The sequence below is a fragment of the Xiphias gladius genome, chromosome 23 (genome assembly GCF_016859285.1).
Source record: "Xiphias gladius isolate SHS-SW01 ecotype Sanya breed wild chromosome 23, ASM1685928v1, whole genome shotgun sequence".
Taxonomy (NCBI): domain Eukaryota; kingdom Metazoa; phylum Chordata; class Actinopteri; order Istiophoriformes; family Xiphiidae; genus Xiphias; species Xiphias gladius.
The window spans coordinates 4,455,743-4,478,670 of NC_053422.1; the positions used below are offsets into that span (position 1 = coordinate 4,455,743).

Below are 22,928 nucleotides of genomic sequence, written 5' to 3' on the forward strand. Positions count from 1 at the left end.
AAGTTAAACTGACTCGAGTTTGCTTTGAGGCCCAAATACACTGAGGAAGCTTAATTATACAATGATGGGATGAAGTTTAAAGGGGGGGGGGGGGGCTGCTTTTGTTTTGAGGCTTTGTTTACATGCACGTCCATCAGCAGGGAGCAGAGCTGGACGCGGAGCTGTTCACAGGACTATAAAAGATGTAAGGAAGCGCTGGGATGACAATAGATGCTGCTGGAATCCGCTGCCGCTATCCAGGAACTTCCAGAGCCAAATTTGGAACAGGACTAGAGAGAGTGTGTGTGTGTGTGTGTGTGTGTGTGTGTGTGTGTGTGTGTGTGTGTGGGGCCGGGGGGTCATGTGGGCTGACTGGACTGAACCGCATCATGGGCTAAACAAATGGCAAGTGATGTCATTTCATTGTCCCCTTTTCCCTGCGACCGAGCTCCGCGAAAAGGATGTGATTTCACCAGAAGGTCGGAGCTTTACGCCTCAGAAAAAGGCGCGACTTTAAAGGACAGGGCCGGAAATAATTCTGCGTTCTTCTTAACAAACCCGCAAAGAGACAAAGGAATTCTACTAACGAGAACTGTGTGCGTATTCAAATCCGAAAATATCTCATTCCTCTGTGCCACAGAGCCCCATTGTTGTCCGAAAACCTTTAAAAGCACAAATCACTGAGCCTTCTTTAAAAATGAAACCATATATTTCCGACTCATTTTTTTAAAGATTTACATCTTCAGAGGGAACCAGTGGGCTCGGGGCTAAAAGCAACAAACACCACGTGGAAGTCAGATAGTCCTGGAAGATAAAGTAACGTGTCGCTGGTTTTGGTCTTTTCGGGGGATTTACTGACAATAACAAAAATATTGCCTGGGGGGGGGTGAGATCTTAACACTTGACAATCTTAAACAAGCAGCTATTAGTAGGTTCACATTTCTGAGTTGATTTTATCATTTGGGTTGTTACCTCTGCCAGAGAGACTTGATTTTTAGTCTGTGGTGGTTTGTTTCTTTTTATCAGCAAGACGTCTTTTTAAAAACTCAACAGCTTTCTGTGCTACGTTGGGCCAAGTTAGTCTGGGGAATTTCCCAGGATTTTTTGTAAAGAGTCTTTCTAAAGGGCGTTCTCGAACATTTTTTAAAAACTATTTTCTTATGAATTACTGCGCCTACTTGAATTAAGAAAAGGCAGATGTAAATATCACTCTGGGTATTTTGATGCAGATCAGGAGACTGATTCATAAAATAATATTTTATTCATTATCAAAATGATTACATTTCATTAAAAAGATAATTACATGAGTGGAGTGTTGCCTTTTTAAAGTTAAGATATTTGTTGCTGCACAGAGGAATGAAAATGAATGAATGAAAACAACGGGGCGAAAAGAAAATGGAGCAAGAAGAGAGTGAGGGATGATTCAGTTGCTCATTTTACAGGACAGAGAAGAAATCCTGAGCGCTCTGTGTGTGTGTGTGTGTGTGTGTGTGTGTGTGTGTGTGTGTGTGAGAAGAGACTGAGGGAGGTGGAGGAAAGAAAGAGAGAGAGGGGGGGGGATGAGAGGATGAGGTTTCCTGCCAAAGAGCCGGCAGTGAAAACGCCGTGATCGTGGGAACCGTCTGCACAACGAGCTCGACAGAAACCAACACCGACCCAACAGGTAGTTCAGCTGCTCATAAAACACACTGCACACACACTCTTTTACAGGCTGCTGTCACGGCTACACACACACACACACACACACACACACACACTCATAAAAGTTTGAACACATTAGCATTGATATTCATGTTTACTGACATTTTCATACTTTACTCCCAACTCAAACAAACACACACGCACTCACAGAAAAACACACACACACACACACACACACAGGACTTAAGTTTGTTTCCTATTTGCTTATAAGGACATTTGATCCTCTCGCAGTGTGGAAATACAAAAGACCCATATACACACACGCATTGTGTTGGCGTCTGTTTCCTGAGCCTGAGGGTGTTTTCCTCTGTTCATCTGACTGAAAAAAACAAAGAGTGTGACACCCCCCCCCCTCACACACACGCACACACGCACATGTGCTCAAGCCCCGGCTGAAAACATACGAGATTTTCCACACCCGGGCCCTCTCTCCTGTTTGCTCATAAATCCCCATTTAATCTCACAGTTTGAATAGCCTAACACTGGAAATAGGTTAATTCATTAATGATGAGGAAGACTTTTACGGCCTCCTATCGTATTAAAAGGATCATGATACTGTAAACCCGCTGCAGTTTGTTTTGTTTTTTCTGCGCATTTGAATATAATTCACAGAAACGGGGCCTTGCTGCTTGACTGCTGCTAGACTTGACTCTCTGCTGTTTTCACAAAAAAAAACGTAAAAACTCTTGTTAGACTACCTGTTCAGTACCAAAAGGCAGAAAAAAAACAAAAACAACAACTAACAACTAGCTGGTAGATGAGGTGGAGCATTTAGCAGCTAAAGAGCCGGGTATTTTCCTCGGGAGCTGGTGGAGACCAAACCAGGAGCTAAAAGAGAGGGAGTACTGGACTTAGATTCATCAGATTTCAGATCACTGAAAATTTTGCTCTGTAAATAAAACATTCATAATATCAACTTTCACAGGTGTTGATATGTCAGTAGTGGCTTTACAGCTTCCGTATTGTTATATTGGCACGTATTACACATGAGGTCTGGTCAGTTACAGCTTCGGTGGTCGAAGAGTTCAAGGGGGCCAGGCGCAGGGGTTGAGATGATGTACAGAGACCCCAGCGATGAAAAGGTCAGAGGTCACCACCAGATCAGGACGCAAGCGGGCAGCTGATACATCAGTGGCACGGGCAGAAAGCATGCTGAAGTTGGAGGACATCATCGGGAACCCATGCACGGGGAGACGAGGACTCGGAACCGCCCGATACTAGAAACGAGGGAAAGCAGACTCGGGGCAGAGGAGAGACACGATCCAAGCCGAGGTCCGACACCCGGAGGAGGAAAGGGCCGAAGGTTGAGGGCCGTGGAACTCGGATCACAAGGAGCCTGGACGAAGTGGGACCTGCCAAGGCGGAAGGTCACGTGGCCCGAACTTTGGCCACTGGAGCCCTTCCGCGTCTCTTTCCTGCTCCGGTCAGTGTACGACGATCCCCCAACACCAACAAACCTGCACAGGCGGGGAATGAGGGAGGACCTGATGTGCAAGTTATGCAGAGAGGGCGGCACGTTGGCGCACATTCTGCTCTTGGCCAGGGGAGATAGGGATGGCGTCACGACAAGGTCCTCAGAGCACTGGCTGACATCTTGCAGCAGGATTGATGGAAAAAGCATCAGACCCACATAAGACCAGCCCCATCCATACAGTTTAACCTCAAATGACTAAAGAAATATCTAGTATCTCATATCAGTTGCCACTAAAAGCCAAAAAAAATCATAAAATTCCTCCTTTTTTCAACAGGTAAATATAATAGAGCAATAAAAACATAAATACAAACATTTACCGTCTGGTTTCGTTTGTGGAAACAGCAGAAAGACAAATATTTTGTTAGATGCATATTTAAGGCTTTCAGCTGAGAACTTATCCAAAGTGGCTTTACAAGTAAAAGTGGAATAAACTTCAGTTTCTTGATGACTAATATTATAGGCAATTAAAAGTAATCGAGTAACGGGTCAGAGGTGACAGAGCCCCGTTCCTTCCTCTCCTGCACTGATCCTGTATATTGGAGTAAATGCGCCTCTGCTCTCTCTGGCTGTCTCTGAGTCCCTGCGGTGAAAGGATGATCTGAGTGTCCGATGGTTCGCCCCTAAGAGCCGATGAGCCTGTGTGCAGAATGCGAATGGAGTCCGGTTTTGTCTGTTGCTAAGAAAACTCTGCAGAGCTGGGAGGAATCTGTCATTTAGACGCTGCCAGGCTCCCCACTGCGTCACTTTCTGCACCCTGACTTTTTGTTCCACTCGATGTGACACTGGCCTGATCGTTTCGTCGCCGCCTTTTTAACCGCCAGGGCGAAACTTGCGCTTTTTTTAGTTTACTGACTTCTCGCTTAGTCCTCCACTGTGGTTTGTTGACTCTTAGTATCTGCACCGGAAACTGTTTATGTTGCCATTTATAATCATTTTACCATCTTTGAAGCGATTCTTGCACTTCTCCAACTCTGATTTTCGGTTTTTAGCTGCAAATACGTGCCTTAATTGACAGTTAATCTTTATACCATTTCTAAGCAGAGATGCCAACAACATCACCACCTCCATCTTCTCAAATGTTTATATTTTCTGTTCTTCTTTGCCTTCTTTGATGGAGACCTGAATAAATCTTCGGGTTTTGGATTGCCGCCTGGACGAGACAAGTGACGTAAGTGGGTCAACTTGGGCTTTGGGAAATTGCGATTTGGGGATTTTCTCTATCTCCTGACATTTTATAAGCCCAGCTTTAATGCAGGTCAATTTGCAGGATGGAGATAGCTGTGATCTAACGCTGCGTTTCAGAGGAGACGTTGCAAACAAATAATCAAGATGAAGTTTAATTCATTAATCAATAACTGAAGACATCATTAGCGGCAGCCCTGGTGTGCTTAAAAATCACAAGATGTAAAGATAAAATTCCATAATGCAGTTTCTCAGACTTTAGCTAAGTCGTCAGGGGCAACAAACTGGATGCGCTTGAATCTTGAACCATTGCCATTATTATGTGCTATTAATAATTGTAATTTAAAAAAAAAAAAATGTTGACATGCCCCGTCTATAAGTACGCCCCCTGATTTCATTACAGCATCCAGCACCACTCCCAGATCCACAAATTCCACTGCTGATGTTCTGGAAGTCATCACAGTTCAACGCTGACTTTCAAAACGTCGCCATCTGGGGAGAAGTACGGCAACCGATCGATGTTGGACACTTTCAAGAGGGGATCATCGATTGGGCCTCTCCATGGACACGACTGGCTGCACACTCGCAACCGTTTCAGGCCAGATTTGGACTCAACAGGCACCGCTCATCCAACCTGCACTGATCTGATGGGAAGTCCTCGTGGATTTACATCCTTGTTTGGCTTGAAGCAAAAGACACAAGCCCCTCTGCAGGAAATGTGGGACCGTCCCTGTGCTTGTGAAACCCGTTAAAAACTGAAACCCGTCAGTAAACTCTGGTTTACTTCCCTGCTGAAGAGTTGAGAAAAGCAAATAAACTGAAGTAAGACCATGGTAATGGTTTTACTTCAGTTTATGCAGCATAAATGAGGGTTAGTTAAGTAAATACTGGGTTTGCAGAGGGAAGTCCAGCAGTTTAACTGGTCCAGCTGATTTTTAGCCCAGAACCGCTGCAGTGTCAGACTGCAGCGTGGTGCTGCCGACGCCGCCGCCAGTTTCTCTCTGCTCAGGGAATATTTACCAAAGGGTTTCTGTTTGGGGAGAGTTCCTGTTACTCCACCCTGACGCAGTTGTTTGCAGAGTTACACCATGCAAATGAAAAACGCAACCAGGGATCGTTTGATGCTCAAAAACTCAGCTATTTGTGAGGTGGATCATAACTGGGTTCACGTTCTTGTCAGCAGTAATTTTTAAGTGAGTAAGTTTCCGTTTTTTGTTGGTTCTTAATCACTGCACTCTCAAATATGAGTTATATTACTTAGATGTAAAGCAGGAAGGCATTAAAACAAGAACAGCCTCAGACATAAGTGAAAGCTGAGGTGACTGTCAGAGCAGGACGATGGCATGAGAGCGTCTTGACTTAACTATTTCCTGTGTTTAGCAGGAGGTGTGGGCTGACTGCACACAACATCCTGTGTGAGGCAGTTGGCACAAAACGCATGTGACAATGAGGGGAGAAAAAAAACCAAAAAAAAAACCAACCAAAACACGGAGACGGCACAGACGCAGAGAACTCAGCAGCTGTGTGCAAAGGAGGAAATAAGCAGTGCCTGTACAGACAGATGCTCATCGTGTGGACGGGCGTGGACACCGCGAAAGCAACATCCGGATATGAAAATGCTGCACACATCGTTATATTCATGATCACTTCCTCCATCCATTAGTCCAGTCCAAACCAAAAGAGATTCAATTTACAGTGAAATAAATCACATACGAGCAGCACATCTCAACATTTGAGGAGCTGGAACTAAGACATTTGACATTTTTGCTTGATAAATGGCTTAAATTACTGTCAAAGTGTTGTTTCAGCACTAAGGCAACAACAGCCACAAGATAAAGATACCTCCTGAACTTCCCAAGTTCAAAATGTAATTCAGAAGGATGTTGAGTCACATTTCTGGTCAAGTTTGAGGCTGTAATGGATGAGAATATTTAGGAGATCATTTCTTACTTTATCGTGGCAAAAATAAAAAATTGTACGAAAACTTTATTTGGCTCTTTCCTGCCATGGAAGTGAATTGTTTTGCATTTTTGTTTGGAAGAAACAAATGAAGAACTGGTCTTTTTGTGATAAGAAACAGAAACTCGCCCTAAAGGGACTCAAGTTTTGTAAGCAGACAATCCTAAAATGCAATCTTAAAACTTGTCTAGCACTAAGTAGCAGCCATGGGGCAACGTTTTAACGAGCGGATCCACGTCTTGTTTGTATCCTATTTCGCGCCAGGACGCGCGTGTGCGCACAAGCGTGCAGTTGATGTGATACACTTTCCTACTGACGGTTTTTACACTATTCCGCCGCTCAACAGTTGGAGACCGGTAATTAGAAAAAGACTTTGCAGCGTGTCAGCAAAAGGCGCGGGAGAAAGAAAACAAAAAAACAGACTGAGCCGTGTAAACAGTGCAGGTTTCAAAAATATGGAAAAGATTGTAGTGCTCGTAAGCGAAATGAAATGCACTAAATACGTTTGTTAGGCCTCAAACAAACACAGACTATAAACATAAAGTTCAGGTTGAACTAAATCAAATTTCCTCCGCTGAGTAACGTTTAATCTCTGTCTTGGTTGTCCCCGTACACGCACCCGCCTCCTCCTCACTTCCTCGCTGTCCCAGGTCACGATTGCAGCAGGCTAATCCCAGATTAGCCTCCCAGCGGGACGTGGGTTCAATCCCCTCCGATGTCTGGCTGGCCTCAGGCCTCGAGCCGGGCCACAGGCCCGCGCTAATCCACAGCCCACGCCCTGCCCGCGGGGCCCCGAGCTGAAATACTGCACGGGGCCCTCCACCTCTGAGCACATCGACTGCGACCACGTTTTTCTGTGAAAGCAGTGTAAGTGGGATTAACGCTGGATTTCCAAACTGGAGCCCCGGCCCCCTTTGTCAACTAAACGGCAGCCAGACGGTGGTTTTTCTAGACAAGTCACGGGCCTCTGCAAGAGGAAAGGGGAGCTCAAGGATGGCTTCGTCTGAATTACACACTGAATAAAAATCAGTGCATGGACGAGGATTGATACACACACGGTTGTGATATAAACACTAAATATCCAGCTCGTCGGCAAAGGGAAAACCACGCTGATCACTATATCACGCCGAGGCTCAGACAAAGGCTGCAGATCCCAGGCAGACCTGTTTTTTATTCCTCACATTACTCACTTTCTCTGCTCTGATTTTGCCAAAAGATCAGGGATTTGAACCAGCAATCTTTCATGAGTCATACTACCGCGATCCAAAACTGACTTATTTAAGGTTTCACGCACATGGTAATGATATCAACAGAGGCGCGGGGAAACAGACACATTTCCCGACCAGATCTCTCAAACTGAGTTAGGAATTTAAACTTTTCGAATCCTCCAACTGCTCATTTAATCATTTTCAAATCTTATTTATGAGTTCGTAACTTTCTTTTTCTCTCTTTTTTTTTTTTTTACCTCAAGTTGTCATGTAGATCCTGTCACTAAATTCCGGCGTCTTTGCTCGTCTTGATTTTTCTTTCATTTGTTTGGAGTTTGCAGGGAGGTTTAGGGCTTCTCTTGTTTTTGTGGTTTTAGCGCATTTTGTGGCGTTACTGCAAATTATCTAAAAAAAAAAAAAAAAAACTCAACAGACCGTTCTAGTCTTTTTTTTTTATTTTTTATTATTAGATCAAGAGTTGAAATACAATGAATATGAAAATCTTTCGACAGGTTGAAAGCCAGTGTAAGTAAAGCACCAAAATAAGAGTTGAGCCTGCCTTTATCGAGATCTATATGTATTTGACATCGCTTCAGATTAATTTCAAAGCTCAAATCCTAATTTTAATTTTTACTTTTACCGTGACGTATCATCAAAGTGTTGCATGTTTGGCCTGACAGGAATTAGTTTCACAAAGAGCGCAAACTAGATCAGCACCGACTTGGCCGTGACGCCGGGGGAAGATCAGGTGGACAGGCCGGTTCCTCGGCTCCGCCCTGGTCCTCGCGGGGGGACGTAGTCCTGGGAAAGCTGCTTCGGTGTTGCCAGCATTTCGACGCGGGCACTTGCTGTGGCTCTCCTCGCTGCCCTCGAAACCTGTTCTTGGAGATAATGAACCATATTAGAGGGTTTCGACAGACGTATGGTACGAGGCGTAAATGATAAGGACAGTTACTGCTGAGAGAGTAAGTTTTTAAAAAAGGGGGTCAGAGGAGTAAATGCCTCAGAAAACTGAGAAAGTGACGGACCAGAACTCATGGCTTAAAAAGCTGTTAATCATACGGAATAAGAACCAGACTGCAAAACAACAGATCATTAGGACGGATTGGCGAGTAAAAATCTGGAAACTACATGTAAACAGAGAATGGATGAAATAGCCATTGGGCTGACGACAGTGATTGGAAAATTCCACACTTAATTCTATTCACCCTGCTAGGATTTCACAATTCATGACAGAAATTTGGTTCAAACAGCTGGAAAATATCTCAATTTATTTTGTGATGTTGAGCATACAGGCCAGCTAAAACTGTTTTGTTCTGAGACGGTTTTGGAGGAATGTTCCCCCCAAAAGTAATGGCTTGGATACTACTGAATTCTGAGTCTTCTAATGGTATTTAATCGGCATCCTTAAAATCCATCGGCTGAGGAGAGGAACCAATACGGTAAATAGTGACATGGTATGCTCCTGAAGGGAAGATGAGTTGTCAGTGAGCGCTCTTACGGTCCAGACGGATTCCTCCGGACGTCCAAGCCCGCAGCAGATGTTGCTCTCCTTCAGCCTGGGCAGTGAGAGCTGGACCAGTCGTCGAGAGATGCGGGCCGTTCTGGACGCGGCGGGCCCAACGCTCTGTGGTGCACTCAGACGAAAGAAGTTCAGATTTAGCGCACCTTGGCGGTCACAAAGTTACACGGTCTCTTCAAGGGGGCTGATCGGGCCTTCAGCCATCAGTTATCAAAAAATGAAGAATCCCAGCGGTGGCTGAGGAAGGTCTCGATTTGTTTCATGCAAGAAGACGGGGGCTCAGTGGCCATGCTACAGCAACAACCCCATTCGAAATGGCCACCGTTCCTAAAATTTACGACCAAAGGCCCATCACAATCTAGGGATAAGCTAGAGTTTTTATAATCTCCACCACAGTGTATGGGATTTTGTATCATAATATCGATACGTGCCGGGATCCAATACATCTTCTGGAAATTCACTTGAGAAAGTACATTACATTGATTAATTACATCAATGCAAAATCCTGTAAATCTGATAACCCCAACACAGCAGCCCTCACTGATCTGCTTAAAATGGTCCGATATGATCAGAGATAGGGGAGGAGTAGGTACCTCGGTGTAGCAAACTCGCTGATGGCCCCCGTGTCTAGTGTCTCATATCGGCCACTCGCTATACACCAACCGCGACACCGGTAGGCCATGAGGACAACGCAAACTGACAGGGTCCAAAACCTCCTCTATCAAGGTCTGTATAACCAGTGCAATAATGCTGATGCAACTCGTCAGCCGACATCCGCAATTAGCATCGTTGCCCGTTCAGCGCAAAAGGCGCTTTTCGGATCTTACCTCTCCGTTGCTCTGGAAGTCTTGATGGTTCGGCCTGGGGTTTGACAGCCGCAGCAGTCGAGGTGTGACCGCTGCAGTTTTCACTCTGGGATCGATGTGCCAGATCGGACAATTATTCTCACACTGAGGTGTGTGAGGAGGCCTGTGGGACCAACAGACAGACTTTTAAATACATTGCATGGAATAAACACCTGAGATGTTTTTTTTTTTTTACAAATACATGATAGATTTTATTCTTCTTTATCTTTATTTTCAAAATCTCTCTCTTCACGGCACTACTCCTTTTTTCAAGGTGGGTGCTTTTATTCCCAAAGGACATTTCTAATCTGTTTAAATTTAGAAGGGAAAGTATCCGATGTTCATCTGCCACGTGGCTTTATTTTGCTTTTGCTGGTGTTGTATATTTGGAGCAAAGAAGATGTGAGGATTAAGTTTCGACAGCTGGTGATTATTATTATTATTATTATATTTTGTGCAGAGCATTAAAACAGCAATCGGTGTAATGTCCGTTCTTTAAGTTACAAAAAAGCAAACGTTCATTTTGTGCACTGAGTTCAGAACACAAACCCTGCACCAGTCTCTGTTCATGCCCAACGACAGCATGTTCTGTGGCTGCCGTGTTGAGGATTTATAAAAAGACTTCCGCGGCTGTCGGCGAGAGCGTCCCAGGGGTCCTGAGCTTTGGACAATAAGCTCTATTGTCCCCGCTCCTCGCTCTCCCACAAGTCTGACACTGAAATAACAGATGTCCAAACGTTGGCTTCCTCACAGGAGCGGAGATGTTAGTGTTGGACATGAGCCTCTGCCTGGCCCTCTCATATTTAACTTTATGATATGTTTTATCCTGCAGCGATTAAATTCTAGACTGTGGTTTTGTATGTGGACTGCGCGAGGGACAATAAAAAGCTTTGGAGTTTGGAGTCACAAATCTGCCAAAAGCTGGTGACACTGGAGGGTCGGACGTGCAAACAATCTCTAAAACAGACACCTGAAAGAGTCTGTCATGGAGCTGTTGTACATATTGTACACATTTCTTAGCATTAAAGCAGTAGTTTGAGATGGTAAATGTGTTCCCACAATGTTGCCGTCGGTGGAGAAAAGATAATAAGAAAAACACAGTCATAAAAAAATGGAATTAATTCAAGAAGTGCAGACTAACTCTGGTTTCTACTGCGAAGAACGATTGAACTCGTGAACTTTGGTCAGTTGTTTTATTGCTTAGTCAAACCGTGTCAAACAGTTATGTCGGGTCCCAGAGTCAGAGATGAGTTTTTTGTTTTGTTTTGTGTTTTGTTTACATCAAACCCCAAAGATGTTCAATTTACAATAATGTGAAGCAGAGAAATGCAGCAAATCCCCACATTTGAGAAGCTGGAACCAGAGAGTTTTGGGCATTTTTTGCTATAAAAATGGCAAAATATTACTTGGTAACTTTATCTGTGATCAATATAGTTCAATTTTTCTGACTATTGACTAATAGGTCACTTGTCTGATCGTTTAAGTGCTAGTTTAGGCTGCTACCAATATTGATTTGTGGTGTTGTTGAACTGCACTGCGTAATGCTGACAGGCATTTCTATTATTTTCTATTATTTTTCGATTATTTTTTCCACCCGCATTCAAATCAATGAAGGTGTTATATACCTCATGACCTTCGTGAAGGAGGATTTATTGCAGAGTGGATGTGTTAGACTGCATTAGTTTTAGCAAGGTGTGCCTAATAAACTGACAACCGAGTGTTTAAATTTAAAAATAAACTTGTCAGTGCCCTCTAGTGTGCGAATAGTGCAAAAGGTGGCATCGTATCTAAATGACCTCAAACGTATCTGTAAGGCGATTTTTATTGTCACTTGCTGGTTGACATATGCAGCAATGTGGCATCTTTGACAGACTAAAGTCAGAGGATAACGCCAATGGCATTGGTTTGGCTTTGGTTACATTAGCTCCTGAAAAGTCGAATTTGTCTAAAAGAACAACTTCACTACTAGTCAACCAGGAAGCTAACACGCCAGCTCCAAACCCCGGGACCCTCCATGGCAGGAGGGTCAGTGCCCAAAGCAATAACAGCCCCGACGCTGACCGCATCTGCCTACGCTGTGAGATACCGCGACTACCGTTGAGCCGATCGGCACAGCATTTTGTACTGACACTCGTGGCGGCATGTCCCAACAGCCGTTGGGCGGATTAAGTGATCTCCCGACTTTTCGTCTGGAGCCGTCGACAGCTGAAGTTCTCAGTTTGTCGCTTATGACCGGCAGGCGTGCGATTCCGGCGCCAGAAGGTGCAACGCACTGTGTAAAAACCCTCCTGGAGAGCATAGTTTTGGTGGCTTTGCAAAACGTGGATGGACATCCGGGTCAGAACCGGACAAAATTTGGGAGAGAAGTGAGGGTTTGTTTAGACGTTTGTAAGTTGCAGGTAACTGCTGATTTAGGAGAATTTCAAGAACTTTATTTCACTGGAACAATGCTTATATGTTATTTTGACCCATATATATATATATATATATTTTTATATACCAAATTTAGCTCAGTTTCAACTTTAATGTCATCTACATCTTCTAACATTAAAATCACGAAATCAGTACTGGGCTCTTACTGGGCTCCACGGCTTCCGCCGTGATCACGGGCATCTACTGTCAATAACCTTAAACATCATGACGCACTGATTTGACTTGGGTTTGGCTCAGTTTAACGTTAACTTTGCCGGTTGCGTTTGATGTCTAGTGAGGCTTTTACCCTGCTTCCTGGGAGCCGGGGCCCCTGGTTTTGGGTGTTGACAAGCGGACAATGTTTTCGTACTGTGACGTCTCGGAGGAAGGATGCTGGGTCTTCCTGACGAAGCCCACCTCCTCTTCCTTCCTGCAGGAAAATGGAAGCTATTACCACATCCATTATAGCATGTTGTGTTGTGCGTCTGGGACAAAACAATGTCTCCAGCCAGAAGGAAGGAGGAGGAGGAGGAGGAGGAGAGGGAGGAGGGGTGGGGGGCAGAACAATGGATAGGTGTCAGTGCTCTGCTGATGACAGAGGTATGAGTGGAAAATCATCTACACCCACAACAACATTTAAATATTGTTACACCCCTATTGGAGACAGTGGAATGGCACATAAATGAGGTCAAACGCTCCCTGATGACGGAGTCGTTTTGATCATTGTTTTTTGTTCTTAAAGCAAAATTCAAGCAGGGAATGTGTCAAGCAAAATCCTTCCTGACTGATTCAAACTGGAAAAGGATCGATTTAGTGATATTCAGGATTTTTCTGATTGTCAACAAACCCCCTTAAAATACTAAGACCGACAGTGAATTGATCCCACACACATCTTACTCCTTTGAGCCATAGAGCTCCATGAAAAACACGTAAATGAGCTACGCTGTTGCACCGGGTGACTTGTTCCCTCATTACCGTGAACACACTGCAGTTTATTTTAAGAAATAAATGCACTTCTTCCCCCTTTTTAGGGGAAAGAAAAAAAAACCTGATTAATGAAAAAGAAAAAAAAAAAAGCAGGTAAATTGATGACAATGATCCTTATTTGCAGCCCAATACTGAACACAGGCTCCAGCCGTCACCAGTAGATATCGTCACGCTTTTGATATTGAGGTATCACAGTAAAAATATCATGATATTCGATGCCACGTTGTAATAAATAAATAGTCTTTTGTTGCGATGTTTTGCCAAATGATTGGAAGAGAAATGAACAGAACGGACTGGACTTCTTGACTCACAGACTGATCTGATTAGATGTGGAACGGCAGTGCAATTATCGGACGATAACAGACCTGCAAATACACTTATCACAGTCTAACTTTTGTTTTCAACAAACGAGTGCAAAAAACAAAATCCTGTCTGTGTATTCAGCAGCCCGAATCGGTATCTTCCCACAGTTCCTCCGTACCGTGAATCCACTGCTTGGAAGCAAACCAGCACGCGATTGCTGTCATCATCACTTACAGCGATTTTCTTATTACTCTTCTGGGAGCTGCACTTCCTGTGTGGGCCTCTGATTCAATTACACCGCATGTTGCTGCGCGTTTCAATCTGACAGCTGGGTCAGGAAACAACAAACGACATCGAAATAAAAGCCTCGGGGGCCGGAACTGCCATCACGTCTTCCCCTCCCCGCTAATTGAGCCCGACGGCTCTCGGGGGGTGATCAGGATGCAACTGGCAGGAGTCCTGAACCTCACTTTACAGTTTCCCCGGATCAACATCTGTTGCCAGACGGCATCGGAGGGACTTCGAGGTTGTTACCTCTCAGCTCCGCAAACATTTCCACAACTGCGTCGATGAAGCAGAACAGAAAAAGCGCGTGTACACCCCTTTAGAGCATGAACACAAACAGACCTTTCCCCTCTCATGCTTTTTTGATAGACTCATCAATAATGACCCAGGTGCAGACAGGCTACAGTTACCTGCGCTGGTCCTCCCTTGCTGAGAGGTCCCTTTTGTGCCTGGCCAGGTATTGGATTCTTGCACTTGGAATGGCTCCGAGCGCTGAGGCGGAGACGGGCCACATCGGCTCCTGGTTGCCCCAGCTCAGCTTCTCGCTGATCGACGAAAAAGATGAAAAAAGTTTTCCCAATCAGGGGAGCTGCGTTCATGAGACTGTTGGTGCACGGGGAAGGATGTGAGCGTGCCAAACGTCTGTCTTTAATGATGTTGGTTTTTGAGAAATTGCACCCGAGGAAGGAAACGCTGACCACAAAGGGCTCCTGGATTCTTGGAGTCAATTTCACACTGGATCAATGAACAAACATGCAGTCTCATGTGATTTAACAGCTGGAGCAGTGCTCGCCTTGAAATACAGCTGAAATACGGCAAAACCAAACGTGCAATGAACAGAGGCCACTGCGATACCTCTTACGGTTTCAGGAAAGGCGTGTCTGTTGCTACATGCGTAGGAAAGGATTCGATAGAAGCTCGTATATGAATCAGCTGCTCACCAAGGAGTCGTAGCCCAAATCGTTTTCGAGGCTTTGTGCCGCGCCAGCTCCAAGATCCTGCCAAAAGGACACACAATATTCACCAAGAAAACCCCCCCACACAAATCAGCGTAAAATCCAAGTGTAATTCAGGCACTTTGGGAGCAGGGGGAACATGCAGTCACTGCTTCTGCTGAGGCTTTTCTACTCTCAGGCAGAGCTGCAACACCCAAAAAAAAAACAGGATCCTACGCTTAAGTTTGAACATTTGGTTTTGAATTTGAAACCTCAACTTCTGGCCACTAATCAAACTCAAAGACGCAACTGTCAGAGTTCATCTGTGAGTCATTAACTTTCATTACAGTGTTTTTATTTTTTATTTTGCAGTTCTGCCTGAGAGAGAGCATTTTGGATTTTTAGGCTCAGACTTCTCCTTTAACCTCAAGCATGTATATGGATGTAACTACATTGGGGAGGAAGAAAAAAAAAGGAAAACATAAGCGGAAAGCGACAGTTATGGGCAAACACACTGCAATAAAGTGAAAATAAGATAAGACGAGATAAGATTTTATTGATCCCAAGTGAGGGACGGGTTCCAGTGGCTAAGAGGAGGCAATAAAAAGAGGCGGAGAAGCAACTATTTAAAATGAAGTGAATAAAAACACAAAATTAAAGTGAAGGAAATTAGACAGACGCCAGGCCAGTGGTCATCTGATCCACCCTGCCACAGCCCTGGCGGATGAGCTCAAGTACCACCTGTCAAGTTATATATTATGAATAGTTATAAATTGGATTCTGTGAAACACTGTTGATTATATAAATGTGGATACTGTTACAGTATTTGTTTCATACAAATGAATTTCCAATAATTAGGCTACTTTGGTCAAGTTTGCATCCGTACTTCCTCAGTCGGGGGGGGGGGCAGAAGCTGGATGTATCAGCCACTTATTTTTTTCACCTCACTATGTCAGCCGTGACCCTTTCACTCCAGAACTCTCAAATGTGCATCCATCTTTGTAAGGATGCCTATATACATACACTGCTGCGAAAGGCTATACGATAGAAATGACGCGTGAATAAACAAATACGCAAATGAGCAAACAAGCGCACTCTGGTAAATATTCAATAGGTGCTCAAAAGTAGCCAAAATAAACACACTCTAAACACACTTGTCCAGACTGGTCAACTCATTGACGCAGGCAACGGTGGATGCATCTGAGAGATGCAGCCACTGAAAAAACAAACAAACAAAAAAAAGATGTTACTCCACCTGTGTGATGGACCAAATCTGGACTGAATACCTACAAGAATCGACAACAGAAGACGTGAGACTGTAAATATCAGACCACAGGTGGTTGTAGACTCCGTTGCACATAAGAGCCGTTAAATTGACCTTGTTTCCCAGACCCCATCTCGACTTGCCGCAGCTCCGCGGGCCGGACGTGTCGGCTTGCTGCCCCGTCGACGGTGTCACTCTGATCTCCCGCGGTCGCTATGGGGCCGGGAGTCCTCGGCAACCAACTCCGAGCCCAAGGACTCCTTGAAACTGGAGTCTGCCGGGTCAAACCGCCCCGTCTTGCCGTCTCGAGAATCCCGATGCAGGATGTTAAAACGAAAGTGATACGTCCAGGCCAGCGGGCGAGGGCTGGCCGCGGCAGTGTCTCTGCGGAGCCCGTGTGCGTTTTGATCAGATTCCAGCTACAGACGTGCTCCGACAGAATAAATGCCAGGAGCCGTGTTAGGACAAAGTTGGTTTTTTTTTTTGAAGGTTTCTCCTCACGTGGGAAGTCAATCTGCATTCTCGGATAAGCTGCCATTATTATTAGCTTTACCCCCATAAACATGGAAGCGCATTGTGTCCTGATGGGACAACAGGGAGAGACTGTCGTGTATGTGGATGCGTTCAATGCGTGAAATTACAAGGAAAACACCGCGGCAAATTGCTGGGAACATTTTATTTGAGTGTGAAAAACAGTTTGTAAGACGATATCGAACCAGGAGGAATCTTTTCACACAATTCTTTATATCGGGCGAGTTTTGGAAAACAATAAGAAATTTTGGATGAATTTTTTTTTTTTTTCCCCCTTTAAAAGTGCTCTTTGGAAAATTTACATTCCTCAAAAATGGTACATACAGTCAGGTCCATTAGTATTTGGACAGTGACACAATTTAATATTAAGTAGTTTTGCCTCTGTCCACCACCACAATGGATTTGAAAACGAAGCCACCAAGATGTGACTGAACTGTAGACTTTAAGCTTTTATGCAAAGGGTTTAACAAAAATGTCGTTTAGGAAGCCATTTTTATCGATAGCCCCTAATTTTCCAGGGGCTGTTCCCTCGTTATTTTATGAAAAATGATCGGATAAAAGAGGATTCCAGCTGATCATGCGAACTCTCAATATGCGGTTCAAATGGGTTTCGATGCCAGAGAAGGAGGCCATCATTAGTCTGAAAAAACAAAACCAAAAACTAAAAAACAAAATCAGACAGATGACAGAAACTTTTAGGAGTGGCCAAATCAACAATCAGGGCCTGGAAGAGCAGAGTAGACAACAAAAGTGGATGATCACAGAATTCTTTCCTCGGTGAAGAAAAAACCCTTCACATCAACTGTTCAGGCCTAGAACACTCTTCAGGAGGCAGGTGTGTTATTGTCAGAGTCTACAATCAAGAAGTATTAAAAATAATCCTGAGAGAGAGAGAGAGATATAAAAAAAATAAAAATGAGGGACTACGTATAAAAATGGCTGTAATTCCAGTAGTAATTAATGCAGTATTTTGTTAAACCCCTTGAATTAAAGTTGAAGGTCGACACTTTAATCCCATCTTCATTGGCTTCATTTCAAATCCATTGTGTTGGTGGACAGAGGCAAAATTACGACAATTGTGTCACCGTCAAATACGTGTGGACCCGACACTATGAAGGCTTTGCACAATTCAATAACGTAGTTTGCTTTTATCCCAAAGTTTACAGACAGTGAACTGGACAGATTTCATCAAATGTAACAGTAATTAGATAAAATGAGGAGTATAAAGCTTAGACATAAAGGCTATTCAAAAGATATTAAGAAAAACATGTGGTTTATATTCCCTTTCCAAGATAACGTCTCATTCCCTTCTTAAGATCAAGACAAAACACGTATCAAAGTAGACACCAAAGAACTTTTACCATAAAGGTTCTTTTGCTTTTAAAGCTGTCATCTAACAATAACACTCCAGCGAGAAATCCTATCAGGTAGTGTTACGGTTTGGTAACATCGTTAATGAAACTACAATAAAACGACTGATTACTGGAGTAAGCCGCCCTCAGTTTCGGCGCCCCCTGCTTCAACAAACAGCTGTTTTATTTAGACGTTAAATAATCGAGGTCTCCCGCTGAAGTGATGTTTTGATTTCAATATTAACGGCGCGACAGAAAGCTTGTCAACGACTCCGACGAGTTTAAAGCCTACCTTTTTCTTAAAGCCGCACTCAGCAATGTTTTCATGGCGGCCTCAAAAAAAAAAAAAATGGCAGGACGAGGCCACTGCTCGTTTAAAAAGAATGAGAATTTAAAAACACCCAGAGAACACGCCACGCACCATCACTGACCTGCATCCAGCAGAGTCCCCTTGAGGTTTGTGCTTTGCTCGGAAAATTTCCGTTGACTGCACCGATGTAATGCGGACCAATGGTTAATTCATGTAACACTCTGTTGGGATTGGAGCCTCGCTTTGCACTTTTAAACTGATAAGATATGTTTATTTCCTCGTGAAAATCTTGCCCGGTACAGCTTTAAGTCGGAGGTGAGTAACACAAATAACGTGATGACACAGTCCAAATCAGAAAAATAAAAGTCTGTTACAACAGTGCTTTAACATTTTTGTCTGCATACACACTCACAAGAAAAAAACAAGAAAAAGAAAAAAAGAAACTATGATGTTACCTGATTGCTGGTGATAAAGCTGCAACCAGCAGGTACACAGATGGTCTGGGTGAATCTGCAGCCGGAAAATAAACCCACTGCGATTCTGTGCCACCTGACTACCCGCGTGAAAACCTGAAGGCAGAGGCCCGAACTGCCGTTTCGAGTTGCTCGTGGATCATCATCTACCGTGCTCAGTGACAGTAAGAGATGAATAAAGAGCAAAAATAAACGGCTCCGTCCATCACCTGCTGAGACAAAAAAATAATAATTTTTTTGGTGAGGATAAAATTTGAAAAAGAGGTTGTTGGGAGAGTCCCCCAGCTTAAATAAAGATAGGTCTGGGGGAAAAAAATATATATATCGTTTTATCTTTCAGATCTGGTCATTTGGTGACGATGAAACAAGAATATGTTCTTTAATCCCAACTGTAACGTACCAAGACAACAAGTTTTAATTTTCTCACAAATAAATTAGAGTTTAAGAGTTTAAGCCAACCTGGTGTCGTGAAAACAGTAAAGTGCAAAGAACCTATTGAATTTGATCAAAAACACAGGACCGAGTGACAACCACCAACGTGCCGTAACCAGAGAGTTTTCATCTGCTCTCGCAAACCATCTGGAAGATCAGGTCCCGGGCGTCCTGAACGCCTGAGCTCAGCTCCGCCTCTCCCTTCTTCACGTGGGTACCGATGATGAACAGCCTGCGTTCTCCGACCTCGGACAGGGACAGGGCGTCGTGGAGGTCGGTGATGCTGCCGGCGCCTGGAAGATCCTGGAGACATGAGGAGAGCGTGAGGAGACATCTGGGTGGGGTTGAATCTCAAAAAAAAAAGTAATCGTCCTCTCACTTTATTAAAAAACAAAAAAACAGGGTGGACTAATCTGAATAAAACACCTCATCTTTTGTTTCGACTTTCGCGCTTTAAGACTTGGACTCCAAATATCCTACTCAGTTTTGCCCGAATTCGAGAGAGGTTCCGCTGGGATTTAAAATCAGTTTTTGTTGGATTAAGAAGCAGCGTTACTAAGGGGCTGAACGCAATTCAAGTTAGGCGCGAACGACAATGTGATCAAGTATTTTCTCACTGACAAAAGTTAATATCTACTGACAATAGATGATAAAATTCACCGTTAGCTGCGGCCCATCTGAACCCAAACCCAAGCTGCGTTGAAAGCCTCTAATTATAAACCGTTTTGTTGAAAACAGCCCGGAGTGGTTTTCTTCTGTGCTCACCTGCTTGTTGGCCAGCACCATTACAGGCAGGCGGGCGTCAGACGCCAGCAGCTCGTGTAGATGTTTCTTAGCGACCGGGAAGAGCCGTGGGTCGGAGGCGTCGACCACGAACACCAGCAGAAGAGCCTTGGGCATGTACCTCTGCCAGTATGGTCGCAGCTCCTCTTTACCCCCAACTGGCAAGACAGACAAGAGACAGGCCACCGTCACGCTCGCCGCCGCCTCTTTTGTTTACGGCGACCGGGTTCAGGTGTTGGACAAGGGTGCGGACTCACTTTCTAGGAACTCGATGTGCAGGTCCTCTCTGTTGATGGAGACGGCGTTGAAGCCCTGTGTCGGCTGCATGTCCTGCTCCAGGCCGCCCGTGGCCAAACAGTGCAGCAGGCTGGTCTTACCGGCTCCATCCAGACCCAGAACCAGAACCTGCGTCCCTCTGGGCTCCACGGGCCTGGACTGCAGCACACACGGAGACCGGTACACGTCAGATCAGGGCAGGGTGTTGTTTGAAAGTTTACAGTGCCGGTGTTTGTGTGATGCTTTAAGTTTTTGCCCCAATATTACAAGGACGCTCAGTACATCGCTTGTACAAAATTATTTTAAAAGGGGCCAGTGTGTAAGAACTGGCCACCTGTCCAACTCAGACTCCAAACAAATAGGGGGCAGCATATTACAAGAAAGTCGGAGTGTCCACGCCTATCGTGAGAAACAAGGAAGTGCACTGCTTGGTCCCTCCTCCCCCTGTGCCATAGTCGGACTGGCCATCGGGCCCACCGGGACAGATCCCGGAGCGGAGGACGAGCCACCAGGGGCGGAGGAACGCCGGGGGGGAGCAGCAGCATCGAGCGCTGATGTTGGGGAAAGGGTTTGAGGAATGTCGCCGAGAGCGCGCGGCCGCGGCACGGGTTCATAGGCTGCCCTAAGTTCCTACCTCTTCCTCCTGTCATGTTGGACCGAGGGCAGACCGGACGCCACGGCGACTCACTGCCGCCTCTTGAGGTACAAAGTGGTGTCACGAGAGCGGACGGGCCGGGGCCAGCCGGCTAGCATGCTACCTTCAGGAGATTTCTCTGCGACACAGTTGAAAAGACGTCTCTGACACAACGTCAGAACTGTTCATTCTTCACAGTCTGTTGATTCTCTCAGTTATTGTTTGAGTTTTTCCAACTAAAATACTTGCATATTGCCCCTTTAATAACCAATAATTATACACTGTATATATACTGTATATTACAGTTATCTGGCCATGGTTGAACTACTGACGTTAACTTAACAGTAATGTCCTAGATTTCCCAGAATACCACACGGCGAACCCCCGGAGAACTCGCCTAAAGTTGCTTCTGAGTCTCGCGGCCATAAAAATACACACGTTCATCTGGTGATAAAGTATTTTATAAATCATGGCGCGAGTTCACACTTGAGGCCGAACTTAGCCCGTGACGCGTCTCGTAGCTGCGGTGCATTCTGGTCTATCTTCTATGACCTTTGACCTTAATCTACAGCAGCTTTTTTTTTTTTAATCCAATAACGTTGCTTATCAGAGGTACAGTTTCCTCAATGTGAAGGGTTTTTCTCGCCGTTAACGTTCATATGAGGACACCTGGTGGCCCGGATGGGCTCAGCGGCGGGTCGCCTCCGACCCCTCGGGCCTTCACCCCCCCCCCGTGTGAAGGGAATCAAAGTCGGTCGAACAAGGGACGGAAAGGAAAAAAAAAGAAAAGAAATGGACGAGTCAACAACGGAGAAAGACACACAACACACACACTACAAAGAGTGTCGTGTTGTGGGTCTTGCTCCTTTGCATTTTACCTCAGGCGATGACGGAGCTTTGGCGGCGGAAGCAACAGGCGCAGCGGCCGCGACCACGACAGTTTGTCCGGTCTTTGAGTCCTCGCTCCTCCTCCCCTCCTCCTCCTCCTTCCCGCTCCTCTGGCCTTCTCCTTCCCCTCCGGGACGTCTACCGTCCTGTCCGGGCCGGGCTTGACGCTTCTTCTGCCCGGAGGAGAACGTGTAGTTCCAGATGAGGTAGGCGACTCCCCCCGCTAGGGCGACGGAGGCGCCGAGGACGCCGGCCTCTCTCAAACCGAACATGGTGCTCGCCACTGCCGCGTCCACCGTCGTGTTTCAGAGCGGCATTGTGTGCGTTTCTGTTGAGGCTTTTAACTTCCAACTCCCGCCCCCGCCCTCTTCTCCTCAACAAGTGGATTAACGAACAGGAAGCTCGGGGGGAACTTCTTCTAACGATATTTCCGGGCTGAAGTGCGCCGCTGCTGCTGCTGCGCTTTGTTGATGCAGCGTTAGAGTCTGGCCGCCAGGGGGCGCACTGACTCAGACCCCCCAATGGCTTCTCCTGTGTGTGTGGGGTTTCTTTTCTTCCTCCGTTTCTCAGTTTTTAATAGTTCTCTTGTGATATGACTGTGATTTTTAAAACAAGGGGCTTTTTAAGACAAACTTTAAAAGGCCTTAAAAACACTATGATATTGTAAGAACCCACGGTGGAGTCTGGACGAGACTCCCGGGGGCCCCAGAAAGGCCCAGGGTTCACCATAGGTCACCTGGTTGTACCGTTGATGAATGGGAGCCACGAAAGTGCCATATCAGCAACGATGGGCCCTTCGTTGCCGGTCTGTAGGTCAAGTTTTTATTTGTTTACTTTTTTATGTTTTCAGTTTTAGGGCCTGTATTATTTCTAGATTGTACCGTGCTCATGTGTATCTATTTGTAAATACAGTGTGTTTTATCTAAAGCAACTGGCGCACATAGAACCCAGCATAGATTTTATTTTTTATTGTCTATTTATTTATTAATAAATTAGCAATTTATGGTTTAAAATTTTAGAAAATGGTTTAAAAATAATGCTCATCACAACTCCCCATTTCTTGTTCTGTCCGACTAAAATTTTAAAACCAAAATAGTGGAACTTGGGTGGAACTTGTGAATTTGTTCCACTTTTCCTTAAAAAACAAAAAGACTTGAACAATTGAACTTGAATAATCGCAACTGCCGGTTCAT

At 45.0% G+C, this 22,928-nt stretch overlaps 2 protein-coding genes across 2 annotated transcripts; both read right to left on the reverse strand.

Annotated features, from left to right (window-relative positions):
* Nucleotides 1-8,016: 8,016 nt before the first annotated feature.
* LOC120785557 lies at nucleotides 8,017-14,816 on the reverse strand. The gene is made up of 6 exons (XM_040120368.1): nucleotides 14,799-14,816; nucleotides 14,268-14,402; nucleotides 12,590-12,712; nucleotides 9,853-9,994; nucleotides 9,005-9,130; nucleotides 8,017-8,379 (listed from the first exon to the last, which is right to left on the reverse strand). The coding sequence occupies exons 2-6, from the start codon at nucleotides 14,369-14,371 to the stop codon at nucleotides 8,248-8,250; spliced, it is 627 nt and encodes a 208-aa protein (XP_039976302.1). The 5' UTR covers nucleotides 14,372-14,402; nucleotides 14,799-14,816; the 3' UTR covers nucleotides 8,017-8,247.
* Nucleotides 14,817-16,717: 1,901 nt separating this feature from the next.
* Nucleotides 16,718-22,256, reverse strand: arl9 (ADP-ribosylation factor-like 9). The gene is made up of 4 exons (XM_040120333.1): nucleotides 21,726-22,256; nucleotides 20,195-20,372; nucleotides 19,920-20,095; nucleotides 16,718-19,457 (listed from the first exon to the last, which is right to left on the reverse strand). The coding sequence occupies exons 1-4, from the start codon at nucleotides 22,005-22,007 to the stop codon at nucleotides 19,281-19,283; spliced, it is 813 nt and encodes a 270-aa protein (XP_039976267.1). The 5' UTR covers nucleotides 22,008-22,256; the 3' UTR covers nucleotides 16,718-19,280.
* Nucleotides 22,257-22,928: the final 672 nt, after the last annotated feature.